General features: G+C 40.3%; 1 protein-coding gene across 1 annotated transcript in view; it reads left to right on the top strand.

The window, feature by feature from the left end:
* CFTR (CF transmembrane conductance regulator) overlaps window positions 1-16,310 on the top strand; it is a 91,908-nt gene that overhangs the window by 63,871 nt on the left and 11,727 nt on the right. Inside the window, exons 21-23 of the mRNA XM_056341239.1 lie at window positions 1,411-1,511; window positions 9,214-9,456; window positions 13,101-13,256. Of these exons, the coding sequence (XP_056197214.1) occupies window positions 1,411-1,511; window positions 9,214-9,456; window positions 13,101-13,256 (500 nt within the window). The remainder of the gene's footprint in view (window positions 1-1,410; window positions 1,512-9,213; window positions 9,457-13,100; window positions 13,257-16,310) is intronic.

The following is a 16,310-nucleotide window of genomic DNA, read 5'->3' as shown; positions in this document are numbered from 1 at the left end:
AAAACTCAGCAGGTTTAGCTACAGATTACTTCAAACACAGTTTTTCATTCACTGTGCTCTTGTTATGTATGTTTTTTTTATTTTGATTCTCAGGCATTATTCTCTCTCAAGTTTTCCACTGAACTTTGTGTGCAGAATCTAGATGCAGTTTCAATACTGTGGCCATTGATGAACAAGAATTTGCTGATTTTGTGAAGGAGGTTTTTGGTTCTAACAATATCCAAATTTCATTTGATCATACTTCAGTGTTGAAAAGGAGTTATATAAAAGCATACATTTTATCAAATATTGTGTTGTGTGTGAAATGCTATTTTCTATTTCTTGTATAAAGAACTCTTCTGATTCTTAGGAAAAAAAAAATCTAACCACACAAATACTTCTGTATGAAAATATGGATCTAGAGTACTTTTGTTACAAAGGAGACGTTTAGTTCCCCTAAAATTCATAGAGAAAGATTGCTGCCTTTCTCATTTTTTACTTTGTGCACTTAGTAGTATGCAGGTTTTTTTAAAAACTTCCTTGTGTACTGTTTTTCTGGATAATTTATTTGAGAAAAGGGGTTAGAAGCACTTCTTTAAAACATGAAAATTTGTAATTTTGCCACCATTGTAAACTTTACTGTTATAGGTAATAGATCCTTGGAGCAACCGCTAAGTTCCTTTTCTTCATCTGTCAGCTTTCAGGAGGATTATTTTGCTTTTATTGTTTATTTCTATAATTACTCTGATAATGAGATCTCTATAAACAAAACAGGAGGAAGTCTGATGATGAAAGCCATGGAAGAAATGGAGAAATCACAGAAAGGCATTTGGTTTAAATTCTCAATTTCACTTAACACATAATGAGATTAAAAATCAACAGTGGAGTAGTGTAAATGCTTATATTGTTTTTATGAACTTATAAAGGAAAACCGCTGGAAAATCCCATGGTGGTTAAAGCAGACAATTAATGCAAAAGAATTTATATCTGCATGTTTGTGGAACAGTAAGGAGGACATGTCCTCTGTTTGTCCAGGAAATGAACGTATAAACCAGTGCAACTATTTTGAATTTTACAGTTGTTCACTCTGTTGTTTTAGTTAGATAAGAGTAATTTCACAGATTCATGTGAGCTGGAAAAAGGAAATTGAAATCAAGATTCCAGAGCCTGATTCTGTTTACAGCTTAAGTACCCAGATCTAAATTTTTCTTCTGCCAAAACAAGACCAGGGTTTCCAGTGAATTCAGTGCCAGAGCCAGGTGTTTAACTTATGATTAAACTGTCAGTCCTTTGTGTAACTAACAAATCCATGGTTTCTCCAATGAAATAAAAGGTAATGTGAATATGTATTTAACACGTATATGCTAATTTTGTGATTTCTATTGGCTTTTTATTTACGTATAAATTGAATGTGTTTTTTCTCTTCACCAGGTGATGGGCCAGGTAGAGTTGGAATTATTCTTACTTTAGCTATGAACATCATGGGAACCTTGCAGTGGGCAGTAAACTCAAGCATAGATGTGGATAGCTTGGTAAGCATCAAATGCACTGTGCTGTGCTTTCTTTTGAGGAATTGCCTTATTTTGTTGATGATGGGTGTTCACTGAGTTATTTTCAGAGTTGGATATCAGGCAGATGTGTCAGAAAAGTTGTCCTCATACCTTTCATAGCAACCTACCAGCTTTGGCACAGCACAAACTGATTTTTTTCTATGATCAAAATTTTTCCTGGACTAGAATAGGCAACAGCAAATAATAGCATTTGAGGATTCAGATGGCAGATGTAGCAGTGATGAGAAAACTTCAAAAAAGCTGGGAGCTGTTTTGTTATGGTTATATACCTTACCAAGGTATATAATATACCTTGCTTTGTCTACTGAAGGACTTTGCACAACAGATCACAACGGATGTCTCTGAGGTCCTTCCACGCAAAATCAATAGCGATTTAAAAATCTGGCCTAGACTTCCCTGGGAGTCATCTTCTAGTTTTGTGTACAAAACTCGCTGACACAAGGCTTTGGAGTTGTACATGTTTACCCCTTTAATTTGTGTAGTTAGCCTGTTAGTTAGGATAAGAGAAGCAGACAGGAAACTCGTAAAAGAATATGTTTGTTCTTGCAGTTTTCATTATACCTTATCTTAAATGTATGAAAGTTTTAGATGTTATTTTCAAATGTAATAGTTCTTTCTTTATACTTCAGGCATTCTAGGGTTTATTTTAGACAGAATTTTTGTAACAAAATACAGTAGCCTTATAAACAAGAAAAATTTCTGAGAAAAAAAAATCTCCCACATCCAGTCATACTTTCTCTGAACTCTAAATTAGCTTCTTGAGCCAACTATTACAGTATTGGAAAACAAATAACTTTTACAGCAGATCTAGGAGATCGTTAAATCCTGATTAGTTGAAATGAGTTGTCATTTAAAAAAATAATTGGGGCAGACAGTGACAGTGAAGGAATATATGCCAGTTCAACTTATTTTAGTAAGTGATTCAACCAGCCTTATCCTGAAGGAAATCCTGAAGAGCCCCAAAACTGGGAATTAACCACTTATACATCTAATCTCTTGTTTAGGCGTGTGACTGGTGATAGTCCAGAAAGCTGACTGCCGTTCAGGGACACATATTTTCCCTGTCCACCGATTGTTTTATGCTGACTCTTTCTTTGCTTGTTATAACAGCCTGTCTTGAAGGTCAAGTGCTTTGTGAAAGGCCTTCTTTGCCATAACCGCAATACATGCGGAACAGCAGTTGTGTGACTGATAATGAAGTAAAATGTGCTGTTGGACAGGCACGACAGTGACAATCAGGTCTCATTTATAAACTCCTTCTTAGCCCTGTAAGGCGTGATGTGATCACTTTAAGCACAACAATCTGTATAAGAATCATGTGAACATATTATACAGCTTAATACAAATTGAAAGCCTTTCAGAAGAGCGACAGAAAGTCTTCCTGTAGGATTCAGAAGGTGCTGGACAAGCTAGTGTTTTAATAAAGAACTTCCCCTTTTTTAAAATAAGGTGATGTTAAAATATCATCTACTAGTAGCAATAAGGAAGTAACTCCCTTTCCCCTGAAAAGCAAGTCTCAAGTTGCATTATATATTTGTGAGTACTTTTCTTGTATTATTAAGACAAACTACCGTACGGAGCGCCAGTCGCATTATGTTAATGATAGCCTTCTAAGGCGCATCAGTTCATAAGTAAGTCCTCTGGACTTCTTTCAGCAGTGGGTAGCTGCTCACCCCCATCCCATGAACTTTCAGTTATCCCAGATGACAAACTGATACTGCTGGCAGGATGTTTTTTCTGACATTCAAAAGCTGCTCCTGTGCACAAAGAGAGTAAGAATAGCTTCGTGGTTTCAAGACAATAAACCTACTTCCCTGAGTGATGCAGATGTATTATTTCCCACTCTTTGTATTCTCTGCATTTAGCGCTTCCTTCTTTAAAGTATTTTACAGTTACTTGGTTACAGATGTCCTGCAAAGGCTTGCATGTCTGCCTGCCTCAGTAGTCTATTTGGTTATACTCTATTTTCCTCTCAAGGGGCACTTTGAAGCTCCCCACAGGACCAGACTGACTAAAATTGAGACATCTCCATGTGTCTCCAGTTACAGCTATACACACAGTGCTCTAGAGGACATCACTCTTGCCCTTCCTTGAGCAGCTGTGACATCTGTACTTACAAGCCTGCACACAAGCACGCCTGAGTGTATAGCACGTTTGTAGGTAGCAATTTTTGGTTGTCAGATAAGCTGGAGCAAGTGGTTGAAACCTCTGTGCAAGGGTGTATCTCCTATAATGAGCTTGTACTGAGTTGTTTTACAAGATATACAAGGTGTGGGTGAAATCATCAGTGAAATAAATGCAAGCAAAAAGACAAGAGGACAGGAGAATAAGGAAGCAGGATCACATGAAGAAGGAAAAAATGTACCAGCCAAACAGATGAGTAGGTGGCAAATTGGATTTTATTCCGCAGTCTCCTTCTTGAGCTTTCCGTGACACTGGCATACATATTGAAGAACTATGACTTTCTAGGTTGGATTTTGTTTTTACATTCACAGATATTCTCTTTGAAGCAATTTCTGTTGAACTGGTTTAGCTTTAGCTGAAAGATCCCCATTGTCTTTTAATACCTCATAATGGTTTTGGCATTTTGTTCTCTACAGCCCTGATACTTTATCTGCTCTGCTTTTTTTTTTTTTTTTCCCAAACATATGTGGTCAATCTGACAGCTATCCATTGTTTCATTTAGAGCTACCAGTTAGGCTAGATTTATCTTTTCACTTTGATCATTTCTGCTAATATCCCTTTTTAGCTGGTTTTCAGTCTTTTTCTTATCCCTCCAGGCAGTCTTGTAGTATTTTTAATTTTTTTCCTTCATAAGGAAATAGAAAATAAGTTTTCCAGTAAGTGCTGCTTTTACAGATAAGCATTGGCTACTCCCAGTGGACTGTTTTAATGCTTTATAACCTTCTCCTTCACTGATGTGTATCCTGTAGTAGCAGCGCTATAACTGGGAAGGACAATTTCTTTTATCGGGGAAAGAGAAAATGCCATGCTTTTACTGTTGCCAAGATTACTTATGTAAGGAGATATAAAAAGAATCCCCCAAAGAGATATTAAAACTGCACTTGCTAAACCTCATAGTGCCCCACCCTGTACAACAGGGGTGCTGAAAATTGAAGTAGTGCATAGTAAAGAAGAGGACCAAAGAAAACATTAGGACTGTAAAAAAGAATGGTGCTTTTACAGCTCGTTTTCATGCTTTTATTTTCCCATGCTATTACTCTAACCTGTTCATTTGTTTTTAATTTTTTTTTAACTAGGACATGATCTTAATATCCTTTTTACTGTTGTCAGCAGAAAACCTGAGAACACTGTTAATGTCCAAAGTTTAAGTAGACTGAATACTTGACTGTGAAATCTGCATCAGAATGACAATCCTCAAAGTGAGGTGTGGGTCATTAGGAAGGGAACAGAATCAAGAAAAATCTCTTAGAACATTTCCTTTTCTGCCTGCAAAGCAGTGTGAGAAAGAGCAAACAAGTCAGTAGAAGTTTGACATGAACTAAGTATTTAATTTTTGCAGTTTGGAAGAGGAGTATATGTCCTATAAGTGCACCCAAAACGTAACAGCAGCAGATGTGAAACCTCGGTAAAACTATACAGTCCCCCTGCACTGACCCAGTTTGTGCAGTGACTTAATGCACAGGGGTTTTTTTACAACATGAGCCACTGGACAAACCTCTCGTAGGATCTCTCAGTTGCACTTTCCAGAGAGCATGCTTTTGAGGAAAGTTGTTGAGCACTGTGTGTGTCTGGTCTGGTGAGAGTAACTGCTCTCTTTCCAGCAGAAGAGAATATAGGGCCTGATGAAACTAGTTGTATTAGATTACTTGTAAAAGCATTACTTCTTCCACTTTCTGGAAACACACATTACATAATTACATTATGAATTCTCCTTCAACATCACGAGGAGTTGAAGTGATATTAAAGAGAAAGTAAAGAATTTTGCAATGTTATAAAAGTCTCAGTTAAATACAATTAGGCATGGCTAAAAATAGTGTATTATGCTCTAGACACTTTTAGATGGAAGTAGTAAATATACTCCTTTATTCTAAAGCATTCATGAAAGAATGTGAATATAGCAGGCACATTGCTGATAGGAATAATGGGTAAGAAACTTGCTGTCACCTACACTATGCCTGTCATTATGAATGACAGAAGACTTCTACCTGTGAAAGGAAGAATGGATATCTTTGTAGAACGTTACTGACATTTATGCTGTATTCTGCCCAGATCTAAATCGTAATTCAAATTACAGAAGCAGGAAAGCATCCTTTTGAATTGATTTAAAGTATTAAGCTGTCTAAAATATCTGCATATGTGATGTGACTGACAAATCTGTCAGGGGAGCTGGGACATAGAGATGAAATTTTCTGTTGTAAGAGAAGGCTCTTTGTCCAGCTGGCTTAATAGCAGATTTTAGCTAGTGTGCAGTGGTAGGATCTCTTGGCAATTATAGGGAATCCCTGCCAGTACAAACATTCATAGCTCTTGATGAACCCAAGAAAGACCTTCATTTCTGAAGTGGCGATATTTCTAGGAAATAAGATTTCTGAAAACAAATGTACCATCAAACACCAATTAAAATAAATGCATGGAGCTCATTGTGGGATTCACTATAGACAGTCAGGCAGGAAGAAAACTGCCAGTCTGGTCCAAGGTCTTGCTGTTTGTGTCACTAAAATGAGGTGACATTCATATAGTAACATGATGATGACCATACCTTTCCATCTTGCACAGTGGTTGAGATGGAAATTGTAATTGGTAGTCTTGGGTGTTAGCATGCATTTTAAAAACTTGCACCATAATTGTATTTCAAGATGCTGAGATGTAAGCTGTGATCCCAGTATTTCCTTGCATTGTATATAAATTTGCTTCCACATGGAAAATCCACCTAACATTATTTCAATCTGGATTGAAGACCAGGAAGGAATGGTAATTCATCAAGTCGAATCACTTTGCAGAAGGAATACAAAAGCAGTTAAACAAGGTCAAAGTTGTACAAAAGGTTTTCCATAATACCACTAAAGAGAGATATATTACTGGGAATACAGATTAGAAAACAAATGCTAGTAATAAGCCCAGATATTGCTGGATGCAGTAGCTATGCATTTATCTATCTATTTCTTAATTTATCTTGCTAAATAATTCCCGACTAATAAGAATTTACACTATCTTATAGTATAGTCATGTTGTTTACAAAGACAAATTTTGGTAAAATGAGGAATCTAGTTAAGTTAGTTGGACTAAGGCATTTAGGAATGTGAATGTAAAGTGAAGTCACATCATCTTCAAGTCAGGGGCTGAAATTTGTTTCTTGAATAGCAGGAGAAAAGCAGTAGGAATTTTTAGAGACTCTAGGACTACCAGCATGAACAATTCACTCAAAGTATATTAGAAATCACAGCCTCTACAGAATGGATTAGTTAACCCAAACAAGCTGTGCGTTAGAGGTCAAGAAGCAGGTAGAGAGACTTGATGAAAACAGAGTTAGACTTACAAGTGGCCCAAATTCTGGACAAATACTGTATCTTGGTTTTCAGTAAAAGGGCAGTGTTTAATCTGGGGAGTTGAAAGTGAAGCAGAAGGTTGAAACAGGATTTATAATACCTGAGGTGGAAATTATATGCAAAAACCAGTCTAGCTGCAGGTATGCAACCAAAGTGCCTGAATTAGAATCCTGTTCTCCCTAAATTTCCTGTACAATTTGTGGAGGGACATATACACCACCCAGGAGTCAGTCCATCTAAAATCAGTCTTCAACTAAGTATGACTGGGTTCTGCAGTTGGACATTTCAGTTAAACATGTGAAACCAGCCTGGGACAATGCTGCTCCGGATCAGGTGGGCCCAGACATCCCGTCCTAGCCTTCAGGAAGAACTGGCTGAGAAGCTGGAGATCTAGTAATGGCCACTTCAAATGAATCCACCAAGCTGGCAGTGGGGGTGTCATCTGATAGAAGAACAGCTGTCACTTCTGATTAAAAGTCACTGATGCCACCATCGTTCGTTAGTCTGATGGCAGCAGTCTTTAGAAACTGTTTTGAAGAAGCAATTAAGGATGCAGTGCTTACAGAGTGAATTCGCTCAGGTTTGCTGCCATTAGAATTGCTTCAGACTAACCTGATAACCGTGTTCAATGATTTGTTTTCCAGACCAAAGTAATGTAGTGGATCTCATTTGTCTTCAGGAAAGCACTGAAGCACTGGCTGTGGCTCTGTTTCAGAAATTGTATAAATGAAGGTGATCAGGATTATTACAAGAACTGTAAATTAGTTAATGAGTTAGAAAGGAAATGGCATTAAGCTGTAAGGAAGCTACTCTGCAAAGATTAGAGTTATGACTGAGCTCGTTTTAATCTTATTTTAATGCTCTCAACAAAGAAAAAAAAAAAACGTGTTGAAGAAATCTGCCAAAGGCACAAATCAGAGAGGCAACATTAGCATGAAAGATCCTGGGAGCTGAAAGGTATTAGGGGACCTCAAATGGTAGATATAAAATAGATTTCAGTAACCAAAGTGCAAAGGCTTGAATTTTAGGACTAAAAATAACCTCTGTTGTAAGTAAGGATCTCCTCGGTTAGCAATGGCTATGATGGAGGAAAGCTTGGCTGACCACTGTTCAGTCAGAGGGCGACTATTAGATATGACTGTGAAGAAAAGAGCATATGATCCTAGGATGTGTTAATGGAGATATTCCTAATATAGACAGGAAAGTATTGATGCCTTTGTACAATGTCTTTGTGAAACATCACCCAGAATGTTGTGTACCTTCTGGTCAGACAGAAAAGATTAATTTGAACTGGGATGTCTGGAGAAGGAGAACAGATGTTAAGAAAGAGGCTTAAACCTGGATTTTCTTTAGTCCTGGAGAACAAAGTGTAACTGGATCTAAGGTAGCTCTCTGTAGATTAATGGGGAAAGTGGCTAGGAAAAAGAACTATTTGGGATTTAAAAGTCATAAATTTACAAGAACAAACTGGTTCATAGACTTAAAAATACATATTCTGACCACCTGAGCAGTGAAGTTCTAGTGAAGGAGGTAAATTAACTATTTATTAATTGACCCTTGACCCATTAAAAAAGAAAGAAATCAAGAGATTCCCTTCTAGTCCCATGCTCCTTTGAAAATTTATCAAGAGTGCTGCTAGCAACTTCCGTCAAGTTCATGAACTACAGGACTTACCGATACATACAATTAAAGATATAAAGTTAATTCTCATGGAACTTCTTACTAATTTTTTTTGAAAACTGAAGTAATTTCTCATAAATACTCAGATGTTCACGTCTGGCGATTGTTCCTTTTGATGCTACCGCTTTACTTGTTTCAAACTCCACACAGTCTGCTGATCTTTGGAGATCGATCATTATCCAAGGAACTTCAGTTTTTGCATTGGGCAATCCCCTATAGGAAGAAGTATTTGAAGACTCCAAGACGGCTTTCCGTTTACAAAGGAAGCAAGTGGAATCACATGTTGGATCAATATCAGTAGTACAACAGCAATAGAATCTCGAGCTCTATACCAGAAATATCCTACATTTGAGAATTATATCATGGTATAGCTTACACAGAGAACTTGTTGTTCTGGCTAGGAATTAGGAATAATTCAATTTCATTTGTTTTGTATTAATTACAATTAGAATATTGTTTGTTTTGATTCATAGATGCGGTCCGTCGGACGAATATTTAAATTCATTGACATGCCAACAGAAGAGACAAAAACCATTAAGCCACAAAAGAGTAACTTGCTTTCGGACGCCCTTGTGATTGAAAACAGGCATGCAAAGGAAGAGAGGAACTGGCCGTCTGGGGGCCAAATGACTGTGAAGGATCTTACGGCCAAATACGGTGAAGGAGGATCTGCTGTGTTAGAAAACATTTCCTTTTCGATAAGTTCAGGGCAGAGGGTAAGACACTGTTTTGTTGTGTTTGAGCTGACTTCTATTAAGCTTAACTATAGAAGTGTCATTTTAAACCTATTCATTGACTAAAGAGTAGGTTGGATTAAGTAAGATTTTGTCAAAGAAATTGTCACCAAAGTACTAACCTAAAGCACCTGAAGAACAGAAATGTCTTGTGTTTCTGAAAAAGACTTCACCTGTACGATTATTTGCTAGAAATGGGAGAAAAAAAAAAAAGGGAAGGAAAAGCTGCCTCAGTTATAGAAATCTTGAGGCTATTTACACCTCAGTGAAGCACAGCAGGGATCTTTGCTGGCCATGAGGAGCAAAATATACTGATAAAACACAGATGCAGCAGTTCCTGTTTTTTATTCCTGTGCTTGAAATTGTTCGCCTTTTCCTAGGGAGAGGGAAGCTTGCTGGTGAGCACAGGTGCTGGGGGCAGCCTGACCCAGGTGGAGCAGGGCATGAAAGAATACCAGCTGCCGTGCCAAGGGTAATGCACTGCTGGCTCTGATGGCCAGAGGGTGGAGGTGCCGTCTCAGCTGTTTGATGAGGGCTCTAATCCACCCTGAATTATTATGTCACAAACTATAAACAGCTCTACTTTTCAGAAGATTGTCAAACCTCTGATTAATTTTCATGCATCTTTGAAGCTGTATTCAAGAAAGAGCTTTAGTTTCAGGGCAGCAATTAGGCATAGGTTTAACACTTTGCTCTAAGTTCATGCTGAAGGACTGTCCTCTGTGTGGTGGGAAGAAAGGCTTGCGCCATTTCCTGAGCTGGAGCCATATGGATGAATAGGAGGTTTTAACACTACCACACAGATGAGAAAACAGGTTCAGTGACAACTCCCTGGCCTTGCCACGAGGTAGCTTTTCATTCCTAGTTTCAATGGCACCGGTCTCTGCCAGGTTTGCTAGATCTGCCTTGGTTTATGTGAACTGAATGTTTCATCTACTAAGATTGAGGGCACTGACATTTTGAAACCGGGGGTCCAGCTTCCTGTAGCACCATCCTGAAACCACTCTGCCTTTGGAAGAGAGGCACCTGTGATTCCTGGAGCGTGGAGGTACAGGTGCCGCTGCAGTCTAGTAGATTTACTTCCTGGAAAATCCCTTGAAGCAATGGAGTATGGAAAGTGAAAGATACTTTTGTACTGTACAGAGAGGGGGCAGAGCAATTAAAACAAAGATCCTTTTTTCAACGGCCATGATTTAGGACCTGGGTCCAATTTTGGTGACGAGCCCTGGACTCAGAGGTAGTATTTCCAGAACTGGAGTGTGCCTTTTAAACTGGAGAGGATTTGCCTCTGCCCCTTAGGGAAGTACATCTTAAACAAGCAGGAGAGGGGAGAGCTCTCCTCTGCTGAGGGGGTTTAATAGAATAGAATAATTCAGTTGGAAGGGACCTACGATGATCATCTAGTCCAACTCACTGATCCATTCAGGGCTGGCCAAGTTAGAGCATGTTATTAAGGACATTGTCCAAATGCCTCTTAATCACTGACAAGCTTGGGACATCAATTGTCTCTCTGGGAATCCTGTTCCAGTGTTTGACTGACCACCCCCTCGCTAAAGAAATGCTTCCTCATGTCCAGCCTGAGCCTACCCTGGTGCAGCTTTGAGCCATTTCCACACGTCCTATCGCTGGATACAGGGAGAAGAGCTCAGCATCTCCCTCTCCACTCCCCCTCCTCGGGAAGCTGCAGAGAGCAATGAGTCACCCCTCCGCCTCCTTTTCCCCAAACTAGACAGGCCCAACGTCCTTAGCTGCTCCTCACGGGACATTCCTCCCAGCCCTTTCACCAGCTGTGCTGGCCTCCTCTGGACCCATTCAAGGACCTTCACGTCCTTCTTGAGCTGTGGGGCCCAGCAGCGCACACAGTGCTCCCGGTGAGGCCGCACCAGTGCTGAATGCAGGGGATAATCACCTCTTGCGAGCGGCTGGTTACGCCGTGTTTGGGGCACCCCAGGGTGCGGGTTGTCTCTTGGCTCCAGGGCACACAGCTGACTCGTGCTGAGCCTGCTCCCCACCAGCACCCCCAGCTTCCCTTCTGCGGGGCTCTTCTCCAGCCGCTCCTGACCCCGTTCGTATTTTTGCCTGGTGTTACTCCGTCCTAGGAGCAGAATCCAGCATTTTGACTTGTTAAATTTCATCCTGTTAATCATTGCTTAATGCTCCAATCTATCTAGATCATTCTGCAAGGCCTCCCGTCCCACGAGAGAGTCAACAGCATCTCCTAGTTTGGTATCGGCACCAACCTTGCTTGATGGTGCATCCAGATCATTGGTATATTGAACAGAACTGGCCCTAGACTTGGAGCCCGAGGAACACCGCTGGAGGCCGGTCTCCAGCCAGGTGTGGCCCCATTCAGTACAATGCTTTGAGCTCTGCCCTTCAGCCAGTCTTTCACCCAGGGAGCTATGAACCCACTCATCTCAGAGCCGGACAACTTGTCCGGAAGGATGCCATGAAGGACAGTGTCAAAAGCCTTTCTGGAATCCAGAAAACTACATCCACTGCCTTTACTTCCACTAGGTGGGTCACAGAAGAATATCAAATTAGTTAAACAGGACTTTCCTTTTGTGAACTGATGTTGACTATGGCTGATGATTGCATTATTGTTCTTTAAATTCCTTTCAATTGTATGCAGTATAATCTTCTCCATAATTTTTCCAGGAACTGAAATTAGACTAACAGGTCTGTAGTTCCCTGGGTCTTCCTTCATGCTCTTTTTGTAGATTGGAATACAAATCTACCCAATCCATTAATTAGGTTGGTGCAACACAGTGTTTACTGCTCATCTGGTTCAGAGGCCTGAGGCACTGTTATGGAAAGGATGCCAGGCAGCAAGAAGAATCCCCTCCTTCACCTTCACTTGTATATTGTCACCCTACAAAACCAGCCCATGCTCAGATATTAGCTGTGTAAAACCCAGCTGTTGGAAAACACAGTACCTCATCATTTGCTGGTGGTTACTGCAGATACTGCTTTTTCCAGCAATAGGTCAGTGCAATCCCACGAGGGAAACACATTAAAAAAACCATAACTGTGTGTTATGTTTCTTCCCACCTAAAAGGTAAGGAAAGGCAGCACTAGCTGGGCAGGTTGAGTAGTTGCATTGCTTCTTGGGGGTGGGCAATGGCATGGTATGTGCTGTGACCAGTGCCTCAGGCCCAAGCTACCCCATTAGAAATTTCATGGTCTGATCAGAGTTAGGCTCTCTATTTTCAATTATATGGAAATGGAGTAGCTTAGCAGTGTGATTCAAGGCCACTCCCTACTTGGCTTTTGTCTGCTGGATGAAGTTTTGCTGAAGAGGACTTCGTAGCAAAAGACAGGGGAAAGGCACGAAGAGCTGCACTAATCAGTACAAGATAATATATAAACAAATTTCTGTTCTTCAGCTAAGGGTAGACTAACAGATTTTTCATCTTAGTTAATTCTAACAAAATAAACGTGAGTCTGGCCCAGTGTTTTGTTCAGCCTTTGCTGTAGGCTTTTATCATTTCCAAATGAATGACATTTACTGTCCCATTGAGGGATCTCCATGTTCTCCACTGCTGAGATCTCTTAAGTGTTTTTTCTTGGTCTGTCGTTAATATGTGAGCAGTATTAAATGTTTGCTTTTATGATTTGCATTGCAGGTGGGCCTTTTAGGAAGAACTGGTTCAGGAAAAAGCACTTTACTTTTTGCATTTTTAAGACTGCTGAATACAGAAGGGGATATCCAGATTGATGGAGTCTCCTGGAACACAGTCAGTGTGCAACAATGGAGAAAGGCATTTGGAGTGATTCCTCAGGTAATGAGATTATTGTGTATTTGTGTGTCTTTATTTTCAGTGGTTCCACATCCATATGCACATAGTTAGCTTCAAGCTGGAAGCATAAGACAACTAACTGAGAAACAGAAACAGAACACAAAGATTTTGTGAAAAGAGGAGTGGGATGGATGGATGCAATGATTCTCAGCAAACTCTACTTTTTGAGGGTTTCTATGCCATTCACACAAGAACTCTTCTAGAAATGGGAAGGTGCAGCACACTTGACAGACATGTTTGCAGCCTGCTTAGCCTTGCACCGCTGAACTAGTTTGCACGTTGGTTCAAAATAAGAGAGTACCACCTGGAGGAAAAATATACAATACATGGTGTTCTCAGCTACTCTTTTCTAAAGCCCTACATTATGTATCATGGTTAATGTGTGGATGCTACATGTTGCCTGTTTTTCCTGACAGGCCAGTAGCATAATTACTGCTTTCCTCATATTTTACTAGACCACTAGCTGATCCCCAGCTTGGACTCATCACTTTTTTACCTGTCACTTCTCATTCTCATGGTGCATGTATAAAGGAGCACTTCATGTTATTTATGCTTCCAGCAGTCCCAGCATATGCGAAGTAATGCCATTTCAGAGATGAAAAAGGAAGCAGCTCCTCACATGGGTTTAGGCACCCTAATACTTTCAAATAACTGGAACAAGAAAAATAGTCAAAGGAGGAGCAAACAATTAAACCTAGGGCGTCTGAGTCCCTTCCTGATGTCCCCACCATGGGATCACTGACCTATATTAGTTAAACTCTGGATTATCTGTCTCAAAAATGAACATTGTTGGCTGTATGAAGTAACATTTAAAAGTGATCACTCACTGTAAAGGTAGGAATGAAAATTGTTGGAATGAACTGCATAATTTTAATGCCATGTTTTTTATTTTTGCTGCTGAGAGCTGTCAGTCCTTTCCAACAACACTGATACAGGAGTAATACATACTGGCCTTCTCTTCTTTAAAAGCTATACACTGCATAGTTGTTCAGCTACTAAATATACATAGTCTTCTCCATAACAGTGTTCATTCCTTTGGAAGTCTCGTGAGTGTGGCAGGTTAATTCAAGTAACAGTTGACTGCAGTCTTACCAAGGAGATACTTGTGGCATCAGGAGGCAGAAGGACACCAGTTGCAAATCAGCCTGCTGCACTGCAAGGGGACATGCAGTCTGTCCCACCTTTATCCATCCTTGAGAGGCGGCTACTAGCCTTAGAGACTGATAAGTATGGTTTGATTCTCAGCTCACTCCTTGACCGGTCCACAAGGAGTGGGCCAAAGAAAGTGACCGAGGATCTCCTTTTGACTGTCAGCTGTCAAACCCTTATTGTGCAGTTCTGCCCATCCCATCTCCACAGTAGAAAAGTTGTCAGCTGCTTTCTGTGCATATTGGTTTGTTCCCAGATAGTCTACTGCCTTAGGAAGGTGGTTACTGTCTTAGAAAGCTGGTGAGCTGCAGTGAACATGCATGTGGTATGAAGCTGTTGTGCACTGACTACATGAGGTGCTTTAAAATAGTTGGAGAGACTCTGGGACAGCCGGCCAGTTTAACTGAAAATACACTGTCAGGTTTACATTTGCAAAATAGTGGGTTTCTTTTCCACAACCATCATGGCAGAGGTCTGTTATCACTTTGACTCTCTGTTGGGTGTGTAGGCTAAATTCTGCTTTCTACTCCAGTACAACAAACCAAACTAATTGTAGGAAGTCACTAAGACAACAATCACTCAAGTCACTGTGGTCTCTCCTTATCTAGGTCAGTGTTATGAAGGTGGGGTTTGACTCTAACCAGGATGTTCCTGATGGCACTGTCTTGGCTTTAGTAGCTGTTAAAAGATGCTGAAGTGCTCATGCTGGAAACACAATGGCTTTGATTTTGCAAAGATCAAGAGGGATTCAGAATTTATTTTTTCTACTTAATGATCAATTTTGAGTTGTGATAGCTTCCCTTTCAAAAATGGTATCCCACAGTAGCCTGAATGATATTTATGTAAAGAAGGTGTGCAAAGAAGGCACAACTCACTCTGCTGTGTGCACTTCACAATGATGCTTGAAATTTCCTCAAAGGCAGCAATGTTTTAGCGCTTCAGCCTTGCCAGAACAGACTCTTTCTTCACTGCCAAGTTACACCCTCAACAAAACAGAGCCAGGAGAGCAGTGACGAGTCCACTGGTTGGATTCGTTTCTTGCCTAAGCCCTACCAACAGCCTGGTTGGTCATATGCTGCCTGCTGAGCTGAGGCTTGGCAAGCTGCCCTTTGATAGCTGCCCTGTCATCACCCTTTCTGTCCTCTCTTCGACATTTTCACTCTGTCTGTATCTGTAAATTTTTATTTCTTTATTATTGCTGATTCAGTTCTGCAGCATGATTGTTGCTTGCAAGTATGAAGAAAGTCACCCCTTCAGATAGAGGCTGCAAATGCAGCTGCATCTAGTTAGTTTGGAGGACAGGTATGTTATACAGCTGTCATCCAAAGCATGGCTGTATAGGATGAAGTATGCTTTTACCAGTATAAGCTGTGTCCATTGTGAAATTTTCCTATACAGCCAAGTATAACTTTCTGTATTGGAAGGGACTTCCCTGTCTCTCCCATAGACATCCTTTTGCTCTCAGCCCTTTCTTCCTTTGAGATGTGGTTGCCCAGCAGGGTTTGTGCTTTCCGTCTCCGGCTGTCCTTGAGAACAACACATGGACTGAGGAGAAAAATGAATACTTGGTAGCAAATAGCCTAATTTTTTCAGCAAAAAATATGATTAATAATTCCCATAGGTGAGTACTCACTATAAAGTCACTAATGATATAGAAAACATTACTCTGCAGCCATCAGCAAAATGCGAGAGCCATTTGTTATATGAGCAATGTAACTTGGCATTCTGCTAGTGAGGTGCATTGTTAGTTCATTGTTAAAATTACACATTTAGTTCAGTTTGGAAGCCCCTGGTGCATAGAGCAACACCAAAAAAATCCCAGCCGTCCATTCTCTGGAAGGTCATGAGAATTGCCAGCCTGTTTGCATGCTTCAGTTCGCAGCTCCT

This window comes from Falco biarmicus, chromosome 5 (genome assembly GCF_023638135.1).
Source record: "Falco biarmicus isolate bFalBia1 chromosome 5, bFalBia1.pri, whole genome shotgun sequence".
In the NCBI taxonomy this organism is placed as follows: domain Eukaryota; kingdom Metazoa; phylum Chordata; class Aves; order Falconiformes; family Falconidae; genus Falco; species Falco biarmicus.
This window is presented reverse-complemented; position numbering and strand designations above follow the sequence as displayed.